A 21,799-nucleotide genomic window follows, 5' to 3' on the forward strand; every position below is an offset into this window, starting at 1 on the left:
GCTGAATTTTTCCAGTACAAACATTCTCCACCCCGCAAAAAACAAACAAACCATTCTCAACATATTCTTAATACAGTACAGTCTGCAGAAGCAGATTCTCCTAACTATATTATTTCGCACACTGTTTTTACATACCTTCACATGTAGACTACCTATCAATCAGTATGGCTATCCACCACAGGGTTGCCAAAACTTTTTGGGCCCGCTGGTCACAATTGGAGTTCTGACAGAGTACTGTGGCTGCTGGTCACAAAATATCCACCATGCAGATGCTCAAGGGAGAGGTGGAGTCTGTGCAGATGGGAATCGAGTAGGAAGAGCAAGCAATCACTCTCACACTTTGGTGATTTGGGGATGAATATTTGCTGAGACCTTTTTCAGGCACCAGAAGAGGTCCCTGGGCAGAGTGCATGGTGTTGGCGACGCTTGCATTGGCTAGCATTGGGTTTGGCATTGGGTTTGGCGTCAGCTACTGGAGACTTTGCCCCATTTCACACATAACCACCTCATAAATAGTGCTCCAAGGCAACAGGACTGTAAACACAATATATTACTAATGAAGTTTACAATAATGTAGACAAAATATCAAACAAAGTATTCATTTCTACCTGCCTATCATTCTAGACCATTGCAGTGGTTTCCCCCCTCTTAGAATTGAGTAACTTTTTTGAAGTCCTCCCAGTTGTGAAAACTGCAATCAGAGCCTTGAAACAGAGGAAGATCTTTGAAACAGGACCGTATCCAGAAATCTGTCTTTTTGTCAGCTGCTTAGAGCATTCTTCAGTATAACAATAATTACTTTTGGGGTACACGGTTCTTTGAAAGCCTCACTGAAATGTACACTTTGCAATTGTAATAGTATTTTGCCTCCATTGTGTAAGCTTCGTTATTAATTTATTGTCCCAGGTTCAGTCCCCAATGGCATCTCCAGGTAGGGCTGGGAAAGATACCCTATCTGAAACTCTAGAGAGCTGCTGGCAGTCAGTGCAGAGAGTACTGAGCTAGATGGACCAAGTTTCTGGACGTATAAAGCAGCTTCCCATGCTGCCTTGCTCACTTTCAAGCCTTTCTCTGCAACCATGAGGTCTAGAAACAAACTTAGGTTCACAAAAACAAATTATAAGTATTCTGACAATCTCAAGGTTCTGCCAACATGGCCTGTAACACTCTGTAGCCCAAGCACAACAAGGAAGAGATACGGCTCAGTGGTAGAGCATCTGCTTTGCATGCAGAAGCTTCCATGTTCAATCCCCAGCACCTCCAGGTTGGGCTGGGAATGTCCCCTGCCTGAAAATCTTGAGAGCTTCTGCCAGTGTAGACAGTACTGAGCTAGATAGTCCAGGGGTCTGACTCAGTAGAAGGCAGCTTCTCTCCAAGAGAAGAGAGTGCATTTTAGGGGCTGTATTCAATGCTGTTCCTACTCAGAGTAAACCCACTGAAATGAACATGAACTTGGTTTCTTGATTTCAATAGGTCTGCTCTGACTAAAGCTTAGTTGGAGACAACCATAGGAGGTGTGATCCCAACAAATGGGGCTGGCTTGAGGATTTGGTGAGGATCTTGGCTAAGACAAACTCTGTTGACCCACTCCGCTGCTCTCGTTCAATTCAGAAGTGATGTTGCATGGAAACATTGCCTCTAAATTATCTGTGCAAAGTGAGAGTAGTGGGCCTGATATGAAAGGTGGAGCTCTCTCTTTCCTGACGTTTGGGGCCCCAGGAAGCACTGGAAGCCATTGACATTCTGAGCTGTCCCCACCTGCCACTTAATGCCCTCTTCCATCTTTTCTTAGAGCTTATGCCAAAACCATTTTCTCCGGCATTCTCGGGTGGAGCCTCCCATCGCGAAAGCACCCAGGTTGCTCAAACCAACGTGTCTCTCACGTCTGCACGGAAATCTAGTTCCTTTGGCAAGCAGATGTCAGGAAGGTGAGGAAAACAAGAAAATTGTCCCCTCCTTCTGTTTCAGTGGCTTCTCCCCCTCCCCTTCCAACCGTACCCCATCCCCACTGACACACACTTGGAAAGGACATTTTTCAAGAATAACTCACAGACACTTCAATGTTGTTTTTTAACACACCCAAATAAATCAGCCTCAAATAGGATTATTCACTGACAATTTAGTGGTAATGACACCTGACCTGTTGAAAATGGGAGCAGCAGTACATGGGAGCGCTTCACAACTTGGCAACACAGTCAGGTTAAAATTTCAAAATCTGAAGCTTTATGCTTCAATGTACCACCCAACATCCAAAAAGCTTTCACAGAACTCACAGGCATTAGACTCTGTCACACAAAGCTTAGCTATTTAGGAATAATTATAACAAGTAACCTTAACAGACTGTATTGACAAAATATCCTCTAGTATGGCAGACAGTACTTCAGAACTTCGCAAAAAAGAGAGCAAAACCAACTTTACTCTCCTGGACAAATTAGCAATGGTAAAAATGATGACTCTACCAAAATTGCTGTTTCTATTCCAATCACTAACCCACTTCGATCCCACTTAACCAGATACCAAAGTGGCAAAAGTTCTGCGAAAGATCCAAATTAAATTATTATACTTACTTTGAACCCATCTCCCATGTTCATCAATAGACCAGCACTTTATATTGCTTCATTGGTAACATAAGAGGAAAAATGACTATTACAGTGGTGCCCCGCAAGACGAATGCCTCGCAAGACGGAAAACTCGCTAGACGAAAGAGTTTTCCGTTTTGGAGGTGCTTCGCAAAATGAATCTCCTATGGGCTTGCTTCGCAAGACGACAATGTCTTGCGAGTTCCTGCTGTTTTTTTTTTCTCCCCCCCCTTTTTTCTAAGCCGCTAAGCCGCTTATCAGCTGATCCGATCAGCAGATAAGCCGCTTAAAGCCGCTAATAGCGCTAATCCGCTAATCCTTCACTGGGCTTGCTTCGCAAAACGAAAAAACCGCTAGACGAAGAGAATCACAGAACGGATTCTTTTCGTCCTGCGAGGCACCACTGTACTCAGACTTAATCTAAGCACAACCATGAGAGCTCCTGGCTATACAATGTTGAATGTTATTTGTTAACTCTGTTCTGTCCTGTTACTCCTTTGTTTTTGTTTAAGCCAATTCACAAACCAAGAACTTATACATTAACTACTAATGGTGAATTATATGTTGTAGATATTGCTGCAAATTTATTATGCTATTTTTGTGATATGCAAATGACATGAGAAGGTGAGGGAGCTGGGGGCAGGGAAGGTAAACAGTTTTATGCAACTAAGTCTTAGAATAGACCCACTGAAATTAATGAACCTAAGTTAGATTTGAATGGATCCACTCCATGGAATGAAAAAAGTGAATAGAGAAAAAAATATTGTCTTTTTCATAACACCAGAACTCATGGACATCCAACAAAGCTGAGTGCCAGCAGATTCAGGACATAGCAGGGCATAGTTATAACTATGGAACTCATTCCCAGTAGTGGCGGTGGTGGCCACCACCTTAAATGGCTTCAGAAAAAGGATTAAATAGATTCATAGAGGAGAAGACTATCAATGGCTATTGGCCACGATGGCTATGCCCCGCCTTCATGGTTAGAGGCAACAGTGATTCTGAATACCAGTTTCCCACAGGCATCTAGTTGGCCACTGTGAGAACAGGATGCTGGGTTAGATGGGCCTGATACAACAGGGCTAGCACTGGATACCACCCCAAGTTTTTACCTGTGGCTGAAAAGAGTTGTCAGCCAAGGCTGCAACTGAAATGACTAGAGTGGATTGGGAGCTGAATTCCAAAGCATATGGAGCGCACCAGCTTAGGAAAGGCTAGCCCAGATGGACTTGTGTCTCATCCAGTAAGAGCTCTGTTTGTGTTCACATGGCTCCAGCTAGGACTTCATGGTGGCTTGCCAATATTTATTTATTTATATTTATTTATAATCAGTGATTATATCTCTGTGATATTGGGGTGGGGTGACTAACCAACTTCTGGAAGAAACAGAGAAGCAACCACCACCACCCTGCTCTAAATCCTTTCTTTTCGAGAACAGTGTCAGCTCCATACAGAGATATACAAAAACCACTCGGATTGAGAGGAAGATGCAGATCTTTGGAGACAAGCCAAAAGACAATGAGTAAGCCCCATGGTTAAGATTTATGCTTTGATAAGCTTTGTTAGTCTGTTCTTCAGCTGAAGAGGCTCCTTCAGGTGACTTACAGTGGTACCTCGGGTTAACTACTTAATTCGTTCTTAACCTGAAACTGTTCTTAACCTGAGGTACCACTTTAGTTAATGGGGCCTCCCACTGCCACTGCACTGCCGCCGCACAATTTCTGTTCTCATCCTGAAGCAAAGTTCTTAACCTGAGGTACTATTTCTGGGTTAGCGGAGTCTGCAACCTGAAGCGTCTGTAACCCGAGGTACCACTGTACAAGGTCACTAAAGCAAAGCAGTCCCTGCCTCCATATTTAAACATTAAAAGAAATCACATTAAAGGAAAAGGGCAAAAGGAGGGGAAAAGGAAAGCAAAGGAACTCAGACACCGGTTAGTAAAGTTACAGCAGTTATAATGGCCAGATGGGATGGTAACAGATTCAGGTTGCCTGGTGGGTAAGTTGAGGAAAAGCCAGAGGGTTATGGGTCTCTTAGGATGGCCAATGGAATACCACGGCTTCCCTTTCTCCTCCTTCTCTGAGTTGGCAAAGGAGAGTGTCCTGACCCCAGGGGAATACTTCCCTTCTTCAAGGAACAAAGCAATAGATTCAGACTAGGAGGCGGAATTGCACTCAGTGCCAGCCCAAGAGGTATATACTGAACCAAAGCACTGACTCAAGAGCAGCCCATTTTGCGGGTATCTCTCTGCATTGCCCTCCTCTGAATCCATCTCAGAAGCCCTAGTGAAACCACAGTCTCCCCTGCTTTGTCAGAGCGGATGTCTACTAAAGCTGGCTGGGCCCCTTTAAATGAAGAAGCTCCTCCCACCAAAGCCAGAGCTATTAGCTATGACAGCTCCAGCTCCTATTTAAGGCACAGTCTGAGGAAGATGGGCGCTGAAACAACATCTGAGCTCTTCTTTTATGGAGCTACCAGCCTGAGCCCTGCATGGAGATGTCCAGGGTGCAGATGAGGCCTTGCCTTACTAAGGCCACATCTCAGAGCAGAACACTGGAGATGATTCTGTCCAAATGGAATTGACTGAGCCACATGCAGTGTACTGATAATGGTAGTACTGTAAATATTATTAAATCTACTCCTAGGCACCTCCTTTAAACCCTTTTTTCCCCCTTTAGTTCTGAACATTTGAAAGGAATTATCTTCAGCATCCTGTGGGACAACTTTGATATTATTATGAATTCTGCAGAGGTAAGGATACTTCTGCTATGGCTAGTTCTGGATTTATTTCCTTTTTTCCTTTTTAATGATCCTGGTAATGCAGCTTCAGAGCAGAACCAGCTGTTAGGAGAATCCTCCCCCTTTCTAGCAATAATACATAGCAACACTTCTTTTGCATCCTGGTGCCATCACGTTCTGCCTCCACCATTGTTGACAAATGATGCGGAGTTGTGAGCAGGGCCAAGAGGCAAATCTTTCTGGGCTAGTAGGGCAAGGGAATCAATATTGCAGGTAACTCACAACTTACATATATTTAACTTGCGCACATTCAGTTTTACGTGCTTGACCTTTTATTTTTTTACTTTTTAAATTGAAAGTAGGCAGGCATCCAGGAAACAAAGAGTTTGGCGATCCCACCTGCCATTGAACCCAATGTGTTTTGACTATATGCGATTTTGACATTATGTGCTGTCCCCAGAATGTAACCCCAGCGTAAGCTGAGTCAGCTGTACTTATTTAAAACATATTCACCCTTCTCTTCTGCTGAAAAAAAAGACCCCAGGCCAGCTTACAATGACCAGTAATACAATAGTACAGCAATAAAAAGGGGGGGGGGGGGAAGGATTGGGAGGGAGGAGCAGCAAAGCAAACTCAGGCACTGTCATAGTTCCAGAATCCAGCAGGTAGTAATTCAACAACTATTGGGCCTGAATCTAAACACAAACAGAAGAACTGCTACTTCCTTTCCTTCTGGTGGCCCCAGTGCCTGCAGTTGTTAGCTGGAGGGGGGGGGGGTCTCTCAAGCACAACAGAGGGTCCCTGGCTCCTATTTCCTTTCCATCTGATGGCTTCCTCAATGTTTGAGAGTGCATAGAGGCTGGGTTTGTCAGGAAGGAGGTTCCCAACCTAAGCCTTTGCAGGGTTTGAACTGTGTTGAAATAGACCTTAAAAAGAAAATGCAGGAAAAATCAGGTTTGTCAGCCAGGGCCCTTTCTAGGGTTGAAGGGACCTTTTGCAAAGTCCCAAAACCCTGCTCCCCAGTCCCACAAATATGTTTATGGGTCCCTTGTGGCTCCTAAGAGGCTTCCTTGGGCAGTAAGCAGTTTATTGCTGCCAGTTTTTTCTCAAGAAATGCCCTGGATGTTGAGTCATTCCAGGACACAGACATGGATGATTGTGGTAAGAGAAGTGGCCATAGACACCACCACAAGCACCTGGTAGCCCCCAAGGCAATCCCCATGTTCTTGTGGCAAAAGCCACTTTCCCTTTTCACAGTGCATCATAATGACTCGACATCCACTGTCAGCAGCAAAGACAGTGGTTGTGAGCTGCCTTCCACTGCTAAGGGTGTGACCTCGGATGCTGCTCCAGATCAGGGCCGCCAAACTTCTTAGTTCACCAACCCCTAAAGCTTTATGAGCTTTATGTGCTCATAAAGGTGTTATCAGCCTCAACCCAAATTCTTATTTAACTAAGAGGCATGAAATAACAGCATATCAAGATTTACTCATCATCAGTCACCATTACTAGGAATCGTAAAACATAAAAAATGAATTAAATGCTGATGTTCCTCATTGGCAAGGGGTTGCATTCTGTACATGCCCATGCCATTTATATATCATACCCTTAGCTCCTCATTAAATTTTTCACACTGTATCGCCAAAGCTTCTCTGCCACAGCCGGACCCTTTTAAATCCCTAGTTTCATGCCAGCACAGTCCCATCAGCCTGGGGTTGGACAGGATGGGCGGACAATATCAACCCCCTTGCCTGGCCAATATAGACCCAACAAGGCTGTCCTTGCATCTCTGTTGCCCTCTTCTGTTGCCCCAGGGCTCAGAATCTTCATCCAGCTCTTTTTTTCTATCCTGTTCCATGTTCCAAAGGAATTCTACAAAAAGGAAAAGCATCAGATCACTCGGCCAGAATATTTGCAAGAAACCTATGATTTGTGTGTTGACGTGTTGGGGCAAAAGCTACTGATGTATTTACTGCAGGTAGACGAGTATCGTGTAGCCTGCATTTCTGGTAAGTTTGGGCTGCAATCTTTTACCCATTTCTCCAGTGGGGAAGTCCTATAGAATTCTAGAGTTGAAAGGAACGTGCGCACCCCCACAAGGGTCACCTTATCCAACCCCCTGCAATGAAGGAATCACAGCTAAAGAATTCCTGACAGGTGGCCATCCAACCTCTGTTTAATAACCTCCAACAAAGGAGAGTCCACTGCCTTATGAGAGAGTTAATTCCTTAGCTTGCCGGGAAATAGCACTGTTTCTTTTCTCTTTCCCCCAAACCTTACAGAGTTCCGGGATCAGCTGAAGAGCTTTGAGGAACAGCTCCCTCACATTGTTCAGATGGTTATTGGCAAACTCCACCAAGATCATGAGCAGCTCTTCATGGATTCCATGGAGCAGATACGGCACAACCTACAGGAACAGATGCAGAAATGGGACATTGCAAAAGTAGGTTGTGTGAGCATCCTGGAAGGCACCACCCTATTTCTTCCTCCTCCTGGCCCCTCAGTCTTAAGACAGGAAAACACCTTCAGCAGCCCTTGCACCTCACATCATAGGAGAATTCCAACAAAAATGGGAACAGAAACTAGCACCACTGGTTTCTCTGGCCCACATCCTTGCAAGCTGCTGCAGGAGAGGAACTGTGAGCAACATCATGGGAGAGGTGATTCTGGGACCAAGGTGAAACTGTCACGCTCCCTTTTGCCTTTGCCAAGACGTGTAACATTTTTAGTTCAATTCTATTATATTTATGTTAGTCGTTCCCAAAGTGGGCAGTACTGCTGCCCCCTTGCTTCTTAGTGTCCCTCCTAGGTAATCCCACCCCCTTGGGGGGAGGCGGTACCACTTTGGGAACCACTGCTGTAACGTGAGAATAGCTCCCAGACGGAATAGGCTTTAATTGTGAAAAGATTTCCTTTCACATTTTTGCAGCCAACAAGAGAAATCTAGGCACAGTCTCTGTTCATAATTTGTTCAGATCGGTCAAAAGGTAGGCCACACAGTATCCAGAAATTTTGAGAGAACAAAAGTCACAAATCTGATTTGAAGGTTGTTATAGGAATGATAGGAAATAAGCACATGAGCCAAATACTCAATAAACCCTGCCCCTTCAGTAGCCAGAGACAGGAGTAAGTGAGCAATAAAAAAACACCCAGGTGTCAATGTATTTAACTCTTTATTCAGAGAAACCGAAGCAGCACAGGCCTAGTGATCAAAGCAACTCTTCCCAGTAGGTCTTGCCCCAGTGAGGCAGATGTGAGGACTGAAGGTGCTTGCTACCACTCTCTAAGGCTCTTCCACTGTTTCCTTCCCCAGCAGCCTAGGGCTCCTTTGTCTTGTCTCTTTGCTCCACTCCACCATCTTCATTTCTCTGTGTGTTCTGGGAGACCAGTGAGGAGGGGAGCTGGTCACAGCAGGAGACAGAGCTTCCCTGGCATCTTCAGCAGTCTGCCTCCACTCTGCCTCTTGACACCTCCCCCTCTGCTGCTGCCTCTGAGCCTGGACTGCTCTCTACCACAGACTGTTCCTGTTCACTAAACCCTGTTACCTCTTCTGCTTCCAACATGTCCTTCTACCAACCTGCTTCCTCTTCTCCCTCTGACCACTCATCATCATCCCACCATCAATCCCCTGTCTCTGAGCCTTCTTCCCCTGGAGGTTCCCTTGGGGGTTCCCTAGCTGGTGCCTCCCACCGCACCTCTGCATCCAGCCAGTCCATTAATATTCAAAGGGACAGAAATGTTCACTGCAAGGAGTGCCCTTAAATCTGTATCTTTTACACTGGCCTATTGTGTTGCCATTTTATTGTGTTAATTATGAAATTCATTTTTGCACCGTTTGAATTTGAAATATCTTCCTGTTGTAAGATGGTTTGAGCATCTTTTTTTTTTTTAAGTGGAAATACAAATGAAATTATAAATGAATATGATTAGTATTTGCTGCTGTTACTTTCATCCCACAAACAATATGTCACTGATTTTGCTCTTCCCCCACCCCCAATCTGCATTTGTGTTACATTTCATAGAATCATAGAATTGTAGAGTTTCATCTAGTCCAACCCCCTGAAATGCAGGAATCTCAGCTAAAGGATCCAAGACAGGTGGCCTTCCAGCCTCTGCTTAGAAACCTCCAAGGAGAGTCCACCACATTCCAAAGGCTTCTGTTCCACCGTCAAACAGCTCTCACCATAAAAAGTTATTCCTACAGTTTAGTCATAATCTTTTGAATCCATTGGTTCAGAATACCAATGTCCTTTCCGTTGACATAAACAGGGCAGAATAGCATAATCACAATGTAATTTGCATGCACATAGCTCATTTCGCACTGCTGTTCTAATGAAAACTGAGCGCATGTCACCCTTTGACTGTTCAATTAAAGGAGAAGAACAAGCACAAGCTGCGACCGAGTCTGGGCCACCCTGACAATCTGCCCCAGCTGGAGGCTCTGTGCCAAGAGGAGGAGGAAAGGCAGAAGGAGCAGGCCAAAGGGATCCGTCTATCCACCAAGCAGCAAGAGGTACCTTTTTCTTTCAGATTTGCCACCTCTTTAGAGTTCAGTGCAGAGATGAAATCATTTAAGGTATGGAGTGATGGAGCTTCACTTATCCAGACATTTTCACTTGTGGGTCCTGTACTCTTGTCATCAACTACTGGGACCAGAACAGTCTGCAGTTCAAGGGACGGGCTGCTTCCTTGGGTTGGCCTCTTTTTATCTTTTATCCACCAGACTTTAAAGAACATAGGAAGCTGCCATATGTTGTGTAAGACCATTGGTCCATGTAGCCGAGTACTGCCTACAATGCTTGGCAGTGGCTCGCAATCCTCTGGTTCACAGGGTAAAAAAGGCATGGTATGCATGAGAAAAGGAAGAGGAGGGAGGAGGGGAAAACAAGCTCAAGCTCCAGTTCTTAAAGTCACAACTGATGACAAACTGAAGTCTTGCCCTTGATAAAGGGTAGTCCCCTGAAACACTTTCCCCCTGTCCCATCCCTACCCCCCCCCCCCCCGATCAGACTGAGAAGCTGACCTGGTGACAGCATCCAGGCCAGGAAGCCACACCCAGTCTGAGTCTAGAAGGCAGTCAGCACCCCAATTGAAAGAGAAGCCCTTGTAGAATTTTACCTCCACACAACATACACTGTGCCACTTGTTGTTCCCCAATAGGACTGTGTCATCAACTGCGCCCAGAGATTTGTCTCCAGCCTGGCCGCCACCACGGAAAAGATGCTTGTGGAGATGGATGCCAGCCTCACCGTTGACGATGTGCAGCAGGGAAGTACGTCCAGGGGAATGTGAATTCTGCCATGGTTTCCTGACAGAAGGAGAGCTTACTTGTGCAGCAGAGGAAGGTGGCAAAGTGGACTATAACACTGCATACAGATGATGGGGATATCACATTTGAATGCTCTCTCATATATGTACATGAACATAACAAAAATTTACCGCAAGCACAATTCTAGCATGTTGGGAGAGAGGTTGTAAGTTAGCCCTCTGACTGCCATCCTCATTTTCTTTATGCAGTAACCTTTAACTTTAGCATTTTACACTGTTAGCTGTTCTGAACAGCCTTGGGAGGAGGGCATTGTATCAATACAGTAGGCAAATAAGTAAGCGCAGCCAGCGTGTTTTGCATGTTCTTCTCAAGGGCACAGAGGAGGAAACTTGTGAGGAAGCAAAACACAGGAAGTGGACTTGCTGTGAGAGAATGAAACCCTAAAGTGACAACTCGTGTCAATTTCATTTCAATTTCTCTCTCCCCCAACCTTAAGCTCAGTTTACCACCCATCATAACTTTGCAGTTAATCTTTAAAAAAACAAAGTAGTTGTGGAAATTCATCTGTCTTTTAGTACATTTTTTTCCCTATTAAGTCACATTTTTACAAGCAGTTTTTCCCTTATGGAAATTCGCTTATGCGTGATGTCTTCATACATACAGGTATTTTTAGACACATCCTTTTATATATATATATATATATAAATTTTTATTGGTTTTACAAAATTTTTAAAACAATACAAACATATAAAAAGACATACAAACACGTATAGTTTCATGACCTTTTTTTCATAAACCTTGTTTCTCGGACTCCCCCATACCTCCCCTTTCTGCATCCCAATGTCCAAAATTTTCCAGCAACTTCTAAGTTAGTTCTGTCAAACATATGCCTTCTTAATCTTTCCTTCAGTCTAATCTTATATCGCTGTAACCCTTTCTTTCTCAAAACCTCGACATTCTAACATTCATCAAGTTTATAATAGTCCTTAAGATAGATTTTAAATTTCTTCCATTCTTCTTCCGCCGTCTCCTTCCCCTGGTCGCGGATTCTGCCAGTCATCTCAGCCAGTGTCATATAGTCCATCACTTTCATCTGCCATTCTTCCAGAGTGGGTAGATCTTGTGTCTTCCAATACTTTGCGATAAGTATTCTTGCTGCTGTCGTAGCATACATAAAAAAGATTCTCTTTCTTTGACACCAACTGACCGACAATGCCCAAGAGAAAGGCCTCTGGTTTCTTAGGGAAAGTACATATAAGTACCTTTTTCATTTCGTTATATATCATTTCCCAGAAAGCCTTAATCTTCGGGCACGTCCACCAAAGGTGATAGAAAGTACCTTCAGTTTCTTTACACTTCCAACACTTATTATCAGGCAAATGATAAATTTTTGCTAGCTTGACTGGGGTCATGTACCACCTATAGATCATTTTCATAATATTTTCCTTTAAGGCATTACATGCCGTAAATTTTATACCGGTGTTCCACAACCATTCCCAGTCAGCAAACATAATGTTATGACCAATGTCCTGTGCCCACTTAATCATAGCCGATTTAACTGTTTCATCTTGTGTATTCCATTTCAGCAGCAAATTATACATTCTTGACAAATTCTTGGTATTGGGTTCTAACAATTCAGTTTCTAATTTTGATTTCTCCACCTGGAAGCCAATTTTCCTATCTTGTTTGTAGACCTCCATTATTTGATAATAATGGAGCCAATCTCGTACTTTAGGTTTCAATTTCTCATGACTTTGTAATTTCAATTTATCTCCATCTTGTTCCAAAATTTCCCAATACTTTGGCCATTCGGCCTCCATATTGAGTTTCTTCAATGCCTTAGCCTCCAAGGGTGACAACCATCTAGGGGTTTTGTTTTCCAACAAGTCTTTATATCTTATCCAAACATTAAATAACGCTTTTCTGACAATGTGATTTTTAAAGGCCCTATGCACTTTGATTTTATCATACCATAGATATGCATGCCAACCAAATGCATTATTGAAACCTTCTAAATCCAAGATATCTGTGTTCTCGAGGAGCATCCACTCTTTCAGCCAGCAAAACGCTGCTGCTTCATAGTACAGTTTTAAGTCCGGCAGGGCAAATCCCCCTCTTTCTTTTGCATCTGTAAGTACTTTAAATTTTATTCTGGGCTTTTTGCCCTGCCAGACAAATTTCGCAATGTCTTTCTGCCACCTCTTGAAACAGTCCATCTTGTCGAGAATCTGCAAAGTTTGAAACAAAAATAACATTCTAGGCAATACATTCATCTTAATAACTGCAATTCGGCCTAACACATCCTTTCCCCAAATTTAAACTCATTTTCCTACACATTTTGTGGAGGAAGTGGAGAATTGCATTGGAAAATTTAGCAAAAGAGAGTGTGAATTTGGAAAGATTGCTGTTTCAGTTTGTATATTGTTTGGGAGGTGCAGATCAGACAGAGTTTGCATTAAAATGCAGACTGCGCTGAGTTTTATCCCCCATTCTTACATTAGAAGCTGACTCCTATCTTGCTGGTGTTAATTTTGTTTTTTGTTTTTTGTAAAAGCTTTTTATTTCATTTTATAATGTATATAAAACAGTTATAACAACAGATGAGAAACAAAACTATTAAAATAGGCCCATTGAATGAGTACAGTTTTACATGGATTAAAATAACAAAAGTCCAAGTAAAGAATATTAGCGTTACTAGATTATCAAGTATTGTTCCATATCTGTCAGGCTTGTGACAAGGGTTATCTTGACAGTGATAGTTCTGCTATACAGTGGTACCTTGGGTTACATACGCTTCAGGTTACAGACTCCACTAACCCAGAAATAGTACCTCAGGTTAAGAATTTTGCTTTAGGATGAGAACAGAAATTGTACTCCGGCGGCGCAGCAGCAGCAGGAGGCCCCATTAGCTAAAGTGGTGCTTCAGGTTAAGAACAGTTTCAGGTTAAGAACAGACCTCCAGAACGAATTAAGTACTTAACCTGAGGTACCACTGTATATGTAATGAAAGAATGCCAGTACATATAATTAAAAATGTCTGCAGGTTCTAGTCCTTTTTGTGTGATTTTCTCCATTACAGCTATATTCCAAAGCAAGAGGTACCAAGTTTCCAGTGTAAGATATTGGACTGTTTTCCATTAAGTTGCAATTATTATTCAAGATCATATACAAGACCAATTCTTTCGACAATATATATCTACCTTGGCACCATCAGAAATATTCAATAACAGTGGCCTTTCTCCTGTGCCAGAGGTGGAAGTCTCCCGGGAAAAGACCTGTACCTTGATCCGTCGCAAGAAAGCCGGCCTTTCCTTAGAAAGAGAAGAATACAAGCTGGTGGCTGAGCGGGGAAGCAGGTAACATTTTGAAGCCATCTGATGGGGGAGTTTGCAGGCAATCCATCCATGCAGTAGAATTTACCTGGGGTTAATTTGCTTTGTAGTCCCGTACTGAGTCCCCAGCATCTGCAGTTCAAGAGTGCTTACAGAAAGGCAGCTCTTAGCACAGGTGTGCAGAGCCTCTGGCACCGCAGGCTAAATTAGGCCTGCCAGTGTTCCTTATTTGGCCTGCTAAACCATTCTCCCCATGCCTGGCCATGTCAGAATGGCAGCTCTTAGCACAGGTGTGCAGAGCCTCTGGCACCGCAGGCTAAATTAGGTCTGCCAGTGTTCCTGATTTGGTCTGCTAAACCATTCTCCTCATGCCTGGCCATGTCTTTCTCATGGGTGTGGCAGGTAAGATGTCATATGTGAAGCATAGGGCAGATAAAGCCATAACTGCAAAGGAATAACCAGGAGGGCACGTCCAGTTTTTTCTGTTGAAAGCAGGAGACTGGCTGTCATTTACTGCTGCCAGGTAGACGCGAAGAGATTAATTGCAACTATACTGCAAGGCAATGAAAAGTAACAGGTGATGCACAACAGGTGTGTCATAATTCTTCAGAAATAGAATCACAGAACTGTGCAGTTGGAAGGAATCACAAAAGTCATCTAGTCCAACTCCCTGCAATGCAGGATTCTCAACTAATGAAACCCTGACAGATGGCCATCCAACCTCCGCTGCCGTATTTTAAATCACCTGCTAGAACTGGCTTCACCAATCTGGAGGAGTGGCCCCTTTTGGATCTGGCCCACCACAAAGTGGCTGCCTGCCCCTAATTCAGCTGTAAGTTAAATGCAGACATGCAACTAATTTTCCACACTATGTGGGGATACAGTCAGGGGTGTATCTAGGGATTGGCCAGGTTGGCCCACACCAAGGGCGCAGGACCAGGGGGGCACAAAATTGCACCTCTCCAGTCTGCCTAGGAGTAGCTAGGAGCCTGCCCACTCTTCTGCAAGCTCCACTGCCCTGCAAGGGGTGGGGTAGGGGCACCAATGCATCTCTTTGTCAAGGGTGCAAGGGATCCGAGGTACACCTCTGGGCAAACTGTTTTTGAATCTCTACATCCCTACCATGTTCTTTTAATGTTAATGGATATTAACGTTATCAGGATTGAACTAGATGACCCTCAGGGTGCCTTCCAACTCTACAATTCTATGAGACAGCTGTGAGGGTGGGAAAGAGACGGTCCCTAAACACAGTCCCTCTGATAGTGAACTTGGGTGGTAAGTGCCCATAGGAACGGAGCCAAAATAGGGTCATTGGAAAGCAACAGGGATGCTATCAACCTCTTTAAGAGAACCCCAGAACCGGCAGAAAATAAAAGGGAGGGGGGAAACCAAAGCTGAGGAATAGGAAACATGGGAAGCTGCCTTATATTAAATTAGGCCATTGGTCCCTCTCTAGCTCATTGTTGTCCCCATTGACTGGCAACAGCTCTCCATGGATTCAGGCAGGGATTCTTTCCCAGTCCTACTGTTGGGGATTGGATCCAGGAACTTCTGAGTGCAAAGCAGATTCTCTGCTGCTTAGCTGTTGCCCCTTCCCCAAAAGGACTGAGCACGCTCAGCCACATACTATTGAGTGTTAACTGGAAAAAAGAAAGGAAAACTGGAGGCAGGATGGGTGAGGAAGGAATCTTCTACTTATAGGAACCAGGATGGGGATAAGGCAAACCGGCATGAACCCTGAACAGGAGTAACGGGCAGTGAGGATAATGCTGCAAAATTTTATGGCTAGCCCTCCTTGTCCTTGTTTGTTGTTGTTGTTTAGTCGTTTAGTCATGTCCGACTCTTCGTGACCCCATGGACCAGAGCACGCCAGGCTCTCCTGTCTTCCACTGTCTCCTGCAGTTTGGTCAAACTCATGCTGATAGCTTCGAGAACACTATCCAACCATCTCGTCCTCTGCCGTCCCCTTCTCCTTCTGCCCTCAATCTTTCCCAGCATCAGGGTCTTTTCCAGGGAGTCTTCTCTTCTCACGAAGTGGCCAAAGTATTGGAGCCTCAGCTTCAGGATCTGTCCTTCCAGTGAGCACTCAGGGCTGATTTCCTTAAGAATGGATAGGTTTGATCTTCTTGCAGTCCATGGGACTCTCAAGAGTCTCCTCCAGCACCATAATTCAAAAACATCAATTCTTCGGCGATCAGCCTTCTTTATGGTTCAGCTTTCACTTCCATACATCACTACTGGGAAAACCATAGCTTTTACTATAAGGACCTTTGTTGGCAAGGTGATGTCTCTACTTTTTAAGATGCTGTCTAGGTTTGTCATTGCTTTTCTCCCAAGAAGCAGGCGTCTTTTAATTTTGTGGCTGCTGTCACCATCTGCAGTGATCATGGAGCCCAAGAAAGTAAAATCTCTCACTGCCTCCATTTCTTCCCCTTCTATTTGCCAGAAGGTGATGGGACCAGTGGCCATGATCTTCATTTTTTTGATGTTGAGCTTCAGACCATATTTTGCGCTCTCCTCTTTCACCCTCAATAAAAGGTTATTTAATTCCTCCTCACTTTCTGCCATCAAGGTTGTGTCATCTGCATATCTGAGGTTGTTGATATTTCAATTTGGGAGGGTTCTGTGTGTGTTATTTGATTGATTGATTGATTGATTAAATGTTTGTTTGTTTGTTTAGGACCTGGCCTGGAATCCCAAGAACTACCCTGGTGGGTTTTCCAAACCAGATCATCTGTCGAGAAACCACCTCACTGACGACATCCAAGACCACCCTGGGTCACATGGCAGCAGTGAAAAAAAGGGATGCTGTTTATGTGGTAAGGAACTGTGGGGAAAATGCTGTGGCCTCAGCAACTGATAGGAAAAACAGTTGCTAATGTGGGGTAGGATTCCATGCAAAAGCATTTCATGAAAGGTCGAAGTTGGAATTATTAATTACTTTTGTTTGTTACTTACTGCAAAAAATGTCTCAAAGTGACTTACAAGTATAAAAGCATGAATACAAAATGTAAAAGGAATTTAAAAATATTCAATGAGCATCAGTTAAGTAAATGTGCTACCCTTCAGCCTGGTTCAGAGGCTCCAGCAAAATGCTGCAATTAGAGACTGTTGATTGGGACAGCCTATAGCCAGCACATAACTCTGGTGTTCAAAAGCTTGCACTGCCTGCCCCTTCCAAGTCTCTTTCTGGTGTAATTAAAGAATAACTTCACCATTCTATCCTTGTGTTCCATCCAAGAACAGTTCTCCCAGTTTTGGAGACTATCCACACAGTATAATATAATACAGTGGTACCTCGGGTTAAGTACTTAATTCGTTCTGAAGGTCCGTTCTTAACCTGAAACTGTTCTTAACCTGAAGCACCACTTTAGCTAATGCGGCCTCCTGCTGCCGCCGATAATTATTTTTTATTTATAACCCCCCCCCCATCTGGTTGGGTTTCCTCAACCACTGGGCGCTTCCCAACAGAATATTAAACAGGATAAAACTTAAAACATTAAAAACTTCCCTAAACAGGGCTCCCTTCAGGTGTATGTGTGTATACACTGCATTAATCCAGAAACACAATGCCTAGGGTTGTCTCCCACTCAGTCCTAATCAGAATTGATGCACTGAAGTTAATGAGCATAACCAAGATCCATTTATTTCAGTTAATGGCTGCACAAAAGAGTAAAGCCGCAAGATAGCAGCTACACACCAGTAAACAGCTTCAATTGGCTATCTAAACTAAGTGCGAGTAGCCAATGGATCTCAGACCCTGAGTTAGGAACTTCCCCTGCATGTGAAGGCAAGCTGGTGGATTGAGTGGACAAGACCAATAATGGGTCCAATGGTCAAGAAGGCGGTTTCTGCATGTACTGTAGAGAAAAGTGAGGGGCAGATGAGGCTTGTCAACCTGGGAAGGTTGCTCATCTTGGACAAGGAAAAGTCTGATCCTAAACATCTGCTGCCTTGCGACTATACAGACAACAACCAATTTATGTGTGTCTAATTGATGCACGACTGCGCACTCATAGCACAGCAACCTGGAAGTGGTCAGAAAAGGTGGAAGAATGGGGCAGTGGCAGAATGAGACAGAGCAGGCGGGGGTCAGGAATGTAACCACCGCGCAAATCGGTAGTTGCATGTACCCATTTGTGTAAAAGGCTTTGGGAATAAATTCAAGGAAGAATGTGAACCCATTGCCTTGCGGAACATGTTTAGGAGAAGAAAAGGCTAAGGAGTAAACCCTACACAAATCCAGAGCGGAGTCCCTAAGACGGTCAGATGGCGCCTTATACACCTCCTTCTGGAAACTCCTGCCCCCAAGCTGGTATCAAATATATTCGTCTGCTGTCCTTTGGACCACATCAGCTAGGCCAAGAGGGGGGTCTTGTCATCTGGGCAGCTCAGGACCTCCATACACACTGCCTAGGCTTGTGCTCAGGATAGGTAATTTTGGTGCTGCTAACACAGCAAAAACAATGGAGGAGGCAGCAGTTATGAGTTACTGGTCTCTGTGGCCACAGCAGGTGCTGTAATTATTCAGTGGTTTGACTTCAGCCCTGGAGGTGCACTCTATTGTCTCTTGAGACAGATAGATGCCAACAACTCTTGAGTGGGCTCCATCTCTGGAATCTGAGTGCATAATCATTAATGGAAATTAGGGGGAGTTTTGTGTTTTTTTAAACTCCACCCTTCAGTCACCCTAGGTGTGAGTACAGAAAGATAGATTCCTTCCTTCCTTCCTTTTATTTGCATGTGGCAAGGACATTTCCCAGCCAAAGGAATGCACATGACAAAGAGTTAATTCTTTATTTATTGTCATAGATAACAATAACAGTTGCTTCTACAGCTCTGGAGACCTATGCACACCAGTCTAGCATCTGGGCAGCTATTCCCAGGTTTTGTGCTCAATGGAGCAGTTGCAGCATCTGCAGAACACTCCCCCCCCCCCCCAGTTTATGTACCTTCCCTTGATGGGTTGTGCACATGTAGCTGGAGACCACACCTGTGTGGAAGCTGCTTTTGCTCTTCCTGCTTCAGTTCTCTCCTGGTTCTGGGAGGCAGTGGTGCAGGGGAGGGAGGGGAAGCACCCAACCTTTCACTTTCCTGGGCTGCCTCTTCCTCCAGCTCTAAAGCTTCCCCTGCCTCTATTTCTTGCATCCTGGCTAGTACGGGTCACCACAGACTACTGCCCCCTTCTCCCGAGTCAGACTCCAGCCCTGCTTCCCCCAGGGCATACTCACCAGTGTCTTGCCTTACTGACCTTGACATCATGCCACTCTTCAAGCGTGCTTAAAGCAGCTTACAGAATAGCATAACAAAACACCACAACAGCAAACATGACAACATACCAAAAACACATTTCAGTACTATACATATAACAAGACTGCATAAACAACACCCAGCATCCGATAGTAAAAATGCCAAGGGAACCTGACTGTTTCACCTTTGTCCCAGAAACACCCCTCCCATGCCGTTTTCCCCACTCCCTCTCCAGTGGCGACTTTCAAGGCTTCCAAAGGCAAATATGGATTTCTTTGGTCCTTATTTTGCATTTTCTGGGTTTGTGTTGCTCACACAGGGATTCAAGGAACTGTTGGAGGTGGAATTTGCCCGGATTAAAAAGGAGAAGACAGCCCTTCTAATGAAGGCCCAGCACTGGACAGACTGGTGGAAGAAGTCAGTGCAGAAGATCAAGCAGCTCTACGCATGAATCTGCCACACTCTTCTGCCTTCATGCGTTCTCATTTCTCTCTGTGTAAGCAATAGACACTGTCATGTGTTCTCATTTCTCTCTGTGTAAGCAATCTATCCACCCCCACCCACTTGAGTAAATATATTATTTAGCAATCAGGCGTCCTTGTTTTCTAACACCCTGGGTTAACTGGTGAGAGGAATTGCAAATGGGAATTTGAATCAACTGTCAATCAGTTGAAACTCTTGACAACACCTCAGAAGGGTTCCCAGAGGAACAAAGAGGCTGCTTTACATCAGCTCAGACTGCATGTCTGGGTCTACTAGGGATGGATGACTCTGTCATTTTCACATTTTTGCAAGCTTGGAATCTAATTCTCTCAGCATCAAAAAAAAAAAAGAATCATAAAATAAAAAGTCCTCCTGAAAACTTGTCAGCATTTTAGTCCATGTTTCTCCATATATACTACATTTGTTAACACAGTTTTGTCAAATATACTCAGGATTCTGTCCAAGTAAGTCTTACTCATTGTAGACCCATTGAAATTAATGGGCCTGAATAATTACTAGAATATATTTTTCTGTGTCATTTTCACCAATACCATAGAATTGCAGAGCTGGAAGGGACCCTGAGGATCATCTAGTCCAACCCCCCCTGCAATGCAGGTATCTTTTTGCCCAACAGTCCTTATGCACACTTTCCCCTGATATACACATTTTAGTACATGTTATTTGGTTGGAGAACTGCATTGGAAAAGAGTGGATTTGGAAGGAGAGACAAGTTTCATTTCATGAGTTGTTTTGGGAAATGTGAATTAAGTGGAAGAGGATTTGTGTTTTTCTGTTGAGGTTTTTCTCCAGTTTCATCACCTCTTTCCTGCTCATGGAAGTACACAGAGTGAAGAGAAGAAGCCTTCATAGGGATGGGCAAATCGATCAGTTTCTCATTTTTCTAATCTTAAATTCAGTTCTCCACATTTCTACATAAGTTTGAAATTATTATTTTAAACCCATGAAAGTTCATAAGCATTCTAGTGCAATTCTTTTCCTAATATACACGTTCTTTTATGGAATTTCCCCTAATATGCACAATTTTGCAGAGCAGTTTTCCCTAGTATGCACAATTTTGTGTACAGTATTGGTTTATACGTTGTTTCAGAAAGTGCAGATTAGATATGTTACCCTTTAAATGAGAGCTGGAACCGATTCCCTCCTCATCCATAGCTCACGCTCTATGACCCTGTTTTTCCAGAGTAAGGTATTGCATAAGGAAATGTTGAATAAAAAATAGTTTCATTAAGACTAAAAGAAATTCCTGCTGAACCTGCCTGACAAGTCCAACTCCATGGGTTTCAGTAATTCCTTTCCTAATATCTCATTCCCATCTCCCTTGATAAGAACAGCCTATCACAAAAAAACCCTCACCAACTTATAAATTGTCCCTGCAGCAAATCAACAACTCAAGGGGTTTGCTGCTCCCTCCTGCCCTCTGGGGATTTTATATAATTAATCAATCAGTCAATTAATTAATTAATTATATAAATATGTATGTACTGTTATGTCATTAAAATTTATCAATACAGTTTACAACAATAAAAACATAAAACCACACACTAAAAGCCAATGAACTACAGTGGTACCTCGGGTTCCATACGCTTCAGGTTACAGACTCCGCTAACCCAGAAATAGTACCTCGGGTTAAGAACTTTGCTTCAGGTTGAGAACAGAAATCACGCGGCGGCGGCAGCAGGAGGCCCCATTAGCTAAAGAGGTGCTTCAGGTTAAGAACAGTTTCAGGTTAAGAAAGGACCTCTGGAACGAATTAAGTACATAACCAGAGGTACCACTGTATTGTGGAAGGATATTTTCTTAGTTGTCTGCGTAGGCCTGGCGAAACAGAGTTATTAGCAGGCATTTAAAAGGTGGCACAGAAGGTGCCCGCTAAATCTGTTGACTGGGCCATTGACATCTAAGGCTGGTTTTCTTGTCAAATGAGCCTCACCAGTTAATTCGTGGAACCACCTATGTTCCTGCAGGTGATCTCAGTGACTGAGCTAGGATTTAAGGGTTCAGGTGGTCTCTGAGGTACCATGGACCTAAGAGGTTCAGTGCTTTGTAAATTAACACAGGAACCTTAAATCTGGCTTGGCAGTAAGTGAGCAGCCAATTGTCAACTTTTTTTACGGACCTGAACCTTT

At 43.8% G+C, this 21,799-nt stretch overlaps 1 protein-coding gene across 2 annotated transcripts in view; it reads left to right on the forward strand.

Moving 5' to 3' along the window:
- Window positions 1-20,041, forward strand: part of CCDC180 (coiled-coil domain containing 180) — a 59,976-nt gene extending 39,935 nt beyond the window's left edge. For both annotated transcript variants that reach the window (XM_081179178.1, XM_081179179.1), the window contains exons 29-38: window positions 1,793-1,928; window positions 4,018-4,101; window positions 5,258-5,330; window positions 7,186-7,327; window positions 7,601-7,761; window positions 9,694-9,831; window positions 10,479-10,590; window positions 13,838-13,943; window positions 16,600-16,738; window positions 19,489-20,041. In XM_081179178.1, coding sequence (XP_081035304.1) covers window positions 1,793-1,928; window positions 4,018-4,101; window positions 5,258-5,330; window positions 7,186-7,327; window positions 7,601-7,761; window positions 9,694-9,831; window positions 10,479-10,590; window positions 13,838-13,943; window positions 16,600-16,738; window positions 19,489-19,620 — 1,223 coding nt within the window. In that variant the 3' untranslated portion in view covers window positions 19,621-20,041. The remainder of the gene's footprint in view (window positions 1-1,792; window positions 1,929-4,017; window positions 4,102-5,257; window positions 5,331-7,185; window positions 7,328-7,600; window positions 7,762-9,693; window positions 9,832-10,478; window positions 10,591-13,837; window positions 13,944-16,599; window positions 16,739-19,488) is intronic.
- The last annotated feature ends 1,758 nt before the right edge of the window (window positions 20,042-21,799 follow it).

Source organism: Podarcis bocagei (assembly GCF_964188305.1).
Source record: "Podarcis bocagei genome assembly, chromosome: Z".
NCBI lineage: Eukaryota > Metazoa > Chordata > Lepidosauria > Squamata > Lacertidae > Podarcis > Podarcis bocagei.